We start from the raw sequence: 7,828 nt of genomic DNA, 5'->3' as shown, positions 1-7,828 counted from the left end.
CAAGAAGGAGCTTGGGCAGGGTCCCAAGAAAGACCAGAAAAGGAAGAAACCTAGCTGGTCTGGCTTATAGAATGGGATTCACATCTTCTATCAAGGGTTTTGAGAAGTGGCAGTTTTCAGATGGTGAGTAAATGTAATGATGTTGCTGACAGGAACTTGCTGCTGCTGCTGCTGCTAAGTCGCTTCAGTCGTGTCCGACTCTGTGCGACCCCATAGACGGCAGGAACTTAGTTTCTTATTTTTCATCAGCAACTCAAGAAAGGACACCCTGAATCTCCTTCTACTTCCTAGAAGTCCCAGCATCCTTTTCCATAGCCTCCGCTTCCAGCTTCTACCCCACCCCCACACTCCATACTCTGAGAGAGAGTGATTTGCAGCTGCTTCTTTCCTACCCCACCCCCAGCCTACCTCTACCCCAGCCGCTCCTGTCACCAAGAGCAGACAGAGAAATAGGCGTTTTCTAGTTCCTCCCCCACCCTTTACTTTTTCCGGGTACCCATGAGTCAGTTGGGGAAAGGCGGCTTTAACCCCGGCTGATAGTCTGTGACCTGTGTCTGTCTCCTGGATGAATTCTGCTGGGAGATGGAGCACAGCAGGTTTCTCTCTTGCCTGATACTGGCTGCCCTTCTCTCCCAAGGTAAGGCTTCCCCGAGTGCACCGAGGCATCGTGGGGAAGGGACCTGAGAGGGACATTACCACCTGGAATGAGGTCCATTCGAAAGCGCCTCAGTACTCCGGTGTTGTCAAGGAGGGCCGTGTTGGGATGTAACACAGGGTCTGGGAAGCACAGGCTCTTTTGGCTTTGACTGACTAACTAGGGCGGCATCTTGGCCTTCAATGTCTCTCTGAAGACCTCAGGCCAGAGGTCTATAGGAAGTTTTGTAGCAGATGTGCACCTGAGCCTAGGGCTGGTACTGGGAGCTTTGTTCCGTCTAGGGTAGATAGCCTCCGGGGTCCAGGACTCCAGGTCATGTGGACACCATACATCACCACCTGGGGCCATGGCCCAGCACTCAGGGGAATGCTATAAGAGAGAAGTTTAATTGCGGCTGAGCAGGAGTGAGGGCGGATTTGGGGTGATAGCATGATGCACTCAGCCCAGTTTGCATGGTTTTAAAACTGATAGTCTGATGTTCCAGGAATTCCCTCAGTTCCAGGCAAACCGGGATGAGTGGTTACCTTAGTAGTCAGCTTCTTTGGGAGATCCAGGATTTCCACTGGAAATGGATCCCCAAGGAAGACATGAGTGTATGATGTGGAACATCTGATGTTCGTGTGTCTCCCTGAGAATATATGCATGCTTTCTTGATAGGCACAAGGAATGGCTCTGTGGGGGATTTTCTAAAAGATGCTCTTCTATCCAAATTGGTAACTGACTATGAATCTCAGGGACAATGTAGATTCCACTTTTCCCTGGGATTGGAGATACACATTCCAGTGCCTCTGTGGGCTGTGGAGATATTCTCAGTCATAGCAATTCAGTGGTCCTAAAAAGATGCTGTGCATACATCCAGCCCTTAAACTCCCCACAAGACTTGACTTGTGTGGAGCCCCAAGAAAGGATTCAATAAAAAAAATTTTTTTCTGACCCTCTCCCCCAGGCATAGATAGAACAACTGAAAATCTTTACATGGGATTTGCCTTAGGTCCCCTTTTGGACCACTGGAGTGGTAATTCATATTAGCTTCGCTCCTATCCCCAGCCATCACTGGCCCTGGGAAAGGCTTTGGTAGACCATTCTCTGGGCAGTGGTTGACCATGAGTGAGGAGGAGGGAAAGAATATGAGAAGTTGATGTTGGAGTGTGGCAGGTGACTGGGAAGTAGAATTAGAAGTTTTCTTAGAGAAAAATAATGTGGACATCTCCAATTGAGAACCATTCTTCTGCCTTTCAATATCTCTTGGGTGTTTTAGCATTCTGGGCTCCCTTGCTACTTCTATTCAATGATCTGAACACATTTCCATGAAGGTTTTGGATTAACCCAACTCCATGATTTCCTTTTTTGCTCTGTGTTCATCAGGGCCTGTCCTCTGTTTGGATTACATCATGTCCTTCTCTCTTTTTTTAAATGGAGGATAATTTCTTTACAATGCTGTCTTAGTTTCTGTTGTACGATGAAGAGAATCACCTATATGCATATATATGTCCCCTCCCTCTTGGACCTCCCTACCACCCCCCTCTGTGTCCTTCTTGGCCTCGGCAGTTTGTGGGGTGCCTGCTGAAGCCTTTCTCTTGTGACTTCCGTCTCTCTCAGCAGAAACCTCGAACTGTTCTAGACTTGGATAGTGGTCCTTCTTAAGTAATGAGCCTCAGCAGAACAGTGGTCTGGTGCAGACTAAAGAGCTGGCTCCAGTCGTGGTATTTTTTTTTTTTTTTCTTAGTGAATCCCCGCATTCTAAAAGTGCTGGAACCTGAGGACAAAGTAATGTTGGAATGCAATTCCAGCATCACATTGCTACAAGGAACAGAAGGACAAGAGGTGTCAGGCAATAATAAAACTCGGGACTTAGGAAAACGTATCCAGGACCCAAGAGGAATGTATCGGTGTGGTGAAAACACCCAACAACTTATTCTGCAAGTATACTATCGAAGTATGTGCTTCCAGGATCCTTTGGGGGTGGAATAGGTGGGGGCTTCTGGACATGGGAACTTCCTTGCTGGAGGGAGCTCCAGTGTACCCATCTGTGCTCTCAACAAACTGGCTTGCTCTTGTAAGGATATGAACCAGATTTTGAAGCCTTGAGTGGGAAAGAGCTTAATGGTAAAAGAGCAATAGTAGTCTTGTGACCCAAGCAGTAGGGGCTTGGTCTGGAGCGTGGTTGGCCTACTGCCTTTTTAAAGTTCCTACAAACCTGAGACTACTTCTTGGACTGAAGGTTAAAAGTGGATGGAGCAAGGCTCTTTTTCCAAGTTTGGATCTTGACATGAGAGCTCCTAGGGCTGCCCTAAGAGGCATGGTTCCCTGATCTTGAAGACCCTCCCCTTCTCTTCTGGCCTCCCTTCCCCCACAGTGTGCCAGAACTGTGTGGAGCTGGACACAGCCACCCTGGCAGGCATGATCATCACCGACATCATTGCCACTGTGCTCCTTGCTTTGGGTGTCTACTGCTTTGCTGGACATGAGACTGGAAGATTCTCCAGGGGTAGGTGGAAGGGACCGAGCATGTATATGTTGTGGCTGTGTGTGTATACCTGCTAAGGAATGGGGCTGGCATTGGGTTGTGCCTCATCTGGGCGTCACCATTGCAATCTCCTAAGGATTTCTACAACTGGTTACTGACAGCACTTGGGTACCCACAAAGCTCATGCAGACTTCTGAGGGTGTTTGTAGCTGCAGTCCCCCGGCAGCATTCATGGGCCTCCCTGTGCCACCTCTTTGGCTTTTGCTGACCCTTTTTCTCTGGTTCTTCTAGCTGCTGACACTCAAGCTCTGATGGGGAATGACCAACTCTATCAGGTGAGCCCTGAGGGGAGAAAGATGAGAATGGGGGTAGGAGTGAGTGGGGATGGAGAGCCTGACACTAAGTTTAACGTGTGTGTGTGTGTGTGTGTGTGTGTGTGTGTGAGAGAGAGAGAGAGAGAGAAGGTCCTAGTGGGGAATTCATCACTGGGGAGTCCCATGAGCTCTCATCTCTGGGGTCTGCTGGGATTCCCCATGGGAGAGTTCTGACCCTGCCTCCCTGTTCCCCCTTCTCATCTCTTAGCCCCTTCGAGAGCGCAATGATGCTCAGTACAGTCGTCTTGGTGATAAGTGGGCTCGGAACAAATGAACCTGATGCTGGTGGCTTCTAGGCCCATCAGTTATCAACTGGACCTTCTCTCCTTGCTCAGCCAAGAAAGATGTCCTCCTCTGCTTAGCAGGCGCCTGGATTTTTGAAGGTTCCTGGGCATGCCGTGGGAGTGGCCCTGACCTGGCTGGGCCCTTGCCCTCACTGCCCACCTGTGTCCTTCCTTCATGACTTTCGTCCTCTGCCCCCCATGGACTGTGTGATGGGTGACCTCTCACCATATCCTGACCCACTGGTGTTTCTGTCCCACTGGTGGGCTCCCTGGATGCAGGACCAGCCCTGCTGCACTCTCTTGGCTCTAGCCCCTGTTACAATCCTTCTACAGCTTTGACTTCCTCACCACAGGCGAGGACGGGCTGCTGTCTTTATGTACACACAGGCCACATAGAAGTTTCCATGACATCACAAGCAGAGGTAGCAGCGACATCGAGGGCCCTGGAGAATCACTCCTAATCAAGGCTCTGAGAATGTGTATGACAAAGTCCCACTTCTGCTAAGGGGCTTTATGACCCCATGTGGACTTGTGGCTACCAACTATGAGGAAGTTTCAGTCAAGGCCTCTTTAGTACCCATTTCCCTGCATAGAAGGTACCATTCTGTTTTCTTTCCCCAGAACCTGTCCCTGCTCCACCTTGCCTTCTGCATAATAAACTGGCATCAGAAACTCTTCATCAGTTAAAACATATGATCTTTTTCCACCCACTTGGAAAGCTGGAGTCTGAGACTGGGTGGGGAATTGGGATATTTTCAATAGATGTCATCTTTAGCCATTGGGTTAGTAGTTGTTCTGAAACTTTGGGATTTATTTTAAAAATACAGTGACTTCCCTGGCAGTCCAGTGGTTAAGATTCTGCACTTCCAATGCAGGGGGCCTGGGTTCAATCCCTGGCTGGGAACTAAGATCCTGCATACTGCAAAGCCAAAAAAAAAAAATTGTAAGCACAACTTGAAAAAAAAATAAAAAATACACACTTGGGTCCCACTTGGGAACATGCTTGGGTCCCCAGGTAATTCTGAAGCAGCTCCAATTCAAAGACTCTCTGGTTTAGGGAAGAATTGAAGCCACTTCTTCTTTTGTGTCCTTTATGCCCTTTCCTGTCTACCATGGGTGGGAAACCCTCTTTCTATTCTCTGTATAAGAGTAATTCAAGGAACTTCAGGGCAGTTTAATGAGAGCGGGGGTTTCTTAGGCCAGGGTTCCCAAAAGAGAAAATTATTAACAACCACATAGCCAGAGATATGGATAATTCTTCCCTATCTCCTTGACATACATACAAACTCTGACTTTGTTAGAGACTGAATGAACTTCCAATTTACACATGCTTCATTCATGGTTATGAGTTATTCCTTCCCTTTATACCCTCTGCTGCAGTCCTAGCCCTAGATCCCTCTTTTACACAGGATCTGTCCTCCCTGGGCAAGGCTTCCATGGCTTGCACTGCACCGATGCTCATGTCCTTCCCATGCTCTGCACACCTCCTCTGACCCTATGCGCCTCATATACCCTTACATCCCCCCTCTATTACTCACCAGTTCTCAACATTTGCTGGACATTGGATCTCCTGGGGAGCTTTCGAAGTCCTGATGCCTGTGTGCCACCCTCAGAGAGTCTGATTATATTGTGCCTCAGGTGATTCAAATGTGAAGACAGGGTTGAGAAACACTGACATTCACCTGAGCCCTTCTGGAAACTTGGGTCCCTTCAGCTCCCTCCCTTTTTGTGTGCTTTTAAAACATAGCTTTATTGAAGTAAAGTGCGATGAATAAACTACATATATTTAAAGTGTGAAATTTCATAAGCTTTGGCATACGTATACATTTGTGAAACATCATCATGCTTGGTAAGTATGAACCTACTCAACACTCTAGACAGTTTTCTTGTGACCTTTTGCATGCAGATTTTCCCTTAGCCGTTTATCCTCCAGGCAACTACTAGCTTTCTGTCATATAGATCAGTTTCCAATTTTCTAGAGTTTTATGTTAAGTGAAATAATATAATATATACCCCTTTTTGGTCTGGCTCCTTACATTCAGCATAATTATTTTGAGGTTCATCATCTTGTTGCATCTATTAATAGCTCATTCCTTTCTAATGTTAGTAGTATTCCATTGAATGGATATACCACAAGCTGTTTATCCATTCACCCCTTGATTGTCTTTTGAGTGGTTCTTTGTTTTGGCTATTACAATTAAGTTTCTATGAACATTCATATATAAGTCATTATATAGGTCATACATACAAGGACATACACTCTTATTTCTATTGGATAAGTACTCAGGAGTGGAATGGCTGGGATAAAATTTTTAAAGAAAGTAGTCTAACTCTTCTCTTTTCAGTCCCATATGAATTGGCTTCTCAGTTACTACAGAATGCGTACTGAGAATTTGATCGGGATTGGTTCAAATTTATTGATCAGTTTGGTGCGAACAGATATCCTAGTGATATGGAGTCTTCCAATCCATGAACACATCTTTTTTATAAATTAGAAGGCAGATCTCCTTTTTAAAAATAATTTTTTTTTTTTGGGCTGACCTGGCTCTTTGTTGCTGCAGGGGCTTTTCTCTAGTTCTCTAGTTATGTTGAGCAGGGGCTACTCTAGTTGCAGTGGCTTCTCTCGCTGAGGAGCACAGGCTGTAGGGCATGAAGACTTCAGTAGCTGCAGCACGTGGGCTCTGTAGCTGCGGCTCCTGGGCTCTAAAGCACAGGCTCAAGAGTTGTGGTGGACGGGCTTTGTTGCTCCGAGGCACACGGAATCTTCCTGGATCAGGGATCGAAGCCCTGTCTCCTGCATTGGCAGGCTGATTCTTTACCACTGAGCCACCAGGGAAGCCCCCGTGAACACGTTTTTTGGTCAGATTTATCCTTAAGTGTTTTAATCTTAATTCAATTTATTTACTAGCTAAAGGGCTATTTCGGTTCTCTATTTCTTCCTAGTGGGTGGAATGCCTTCTCTTTTGTCTTCAGATTCTATCTATCCTTCCCTTCAAGACCCAGCTCAAGTCTCCCCCTCTCTGTGGAGCTTTCGCCGACCACCTCGATTCTCCCAGTACTTCTTAGGAACACTGATAATACCATCTGTAGTACTCCTATGCAAACTCACATTTGTTCTGTTGTTTTTTGCATAGTTGGCCTCTCTTACATAATTGTAAACTCCCTAAAAACAGAATCCATTTGTTTCCTTTTAGTACTTAGCAGAGTGCTGGTCTGTCACATGAATGATTAGAAAAGCGCTCATAGGAGGAATACCTAAGCAATTCAATACAGAATTTTTAAGTCAGGAAAATGGAGAGTGTTTCTAATGATCACAGTCAGCACTGGGTACCTGTTGGAAGCATAGGAGTTGGACAGCCTGGGTTGCTAATTCCAGCTCTGTCCCTGACTGACTATGCACTTTGGGTGAGTAACTTCACCTCTTTGAGCCCCATATCCTCGTCTGTAAAATAAAGACAACATCTATCTTCTCAGTTGTCACAGGATGAAACAAGGTAACTCTTATAGAGTGCTAAGCACGATTTCTGTTGTTGTTGTTTCGTCACTAAGTCGTGCCCAACTCTTTCGTGACTCCATGGACTGTAGCCTGTCAAGCTCTTCTGTCCATGGGATTTTCCAGGCAAGAATACCTAAGTGGGTTGCCATTTCCTTCTCCAGGGGATCTTCCTGACCCAGGGATTGAACCTAAGTCTCCCACATTGGCAGGTGGATTCTTTTCCACTGAGACACCAGAGAAGCCCTCAAGCACAATTTCTGCTGCTGCTGCTGCTAAGTCAGTTCAGTCGTGTCTGACTCTGTGTGACCCCATGGACGGCAGCCCACCAGGCTCCCCTGTCCCTGGGATTCTCCAGGCAAGAACACTGGAGTGGGTTGCCATTACCTTCTCCAATGCATGAAAGTGAAAAGTGAAAGTGAAGCTGCTCAGTCCTATTCGACTCTGCGACCTCATGGACTGCAGCCTACCAGGCTCCTCTGTCCATGGGATTTTCCAGGCAAGAGTACTGGAGTGGGGTGCCATTGCCTTCTCCTAGAGCAGAGGAAATGCTTC

At 46.8% G+C, this 7,828-nt stretch overlaps 1 protein-coding gene across 1 annotated transcript; it reads left to right on the top strand.

Moving 5' to 3' along the window:
• The first annotated feature begins 552 nt into the window (after positions 1-552).
• CD3D (CD3 delta subunit of T-cell receptor complex) lies at positions 553-4,721 on the top strand. Its single transcript, NM_001034033.2, is given in 5 exon segments — positions 553-637; positions 2,382-2,591; positions 3,012-3,143; positions 3,414-3,457; positions 3,705-4,721. Coding segments are annotated over 5 exon segments (507 nt in total). The 5' UTR covers positions 553-582; the 3' UTR covers positions 3,771-4,721.
• The last annotated feature ends 3,107 nt before the right edge of the window (positions 4,722-7,828 follow it).

The sequence above is a fragment of the Bos taurus genome, chromosome 15 (genome assembly GCF_002263795.3).
Source record: "Bos taurus isolate L1 Dominette 01449 registration number 42190680 breed Hereford chromosome 15, ARS-UCD2.0, whole genome shotgun sequence".
Classification (NCBI taxonomy): Eukaryota; Metazoa; Chordata; class Mammalia; order Artiodactyla; family Bovidae; genus Bos; species Bos taurus.
The sequence above is the reverse complement of the archived record's forward strand: the minus strand, read 5'-3'. Positions and strand labels throughout refer to the sequence as shown.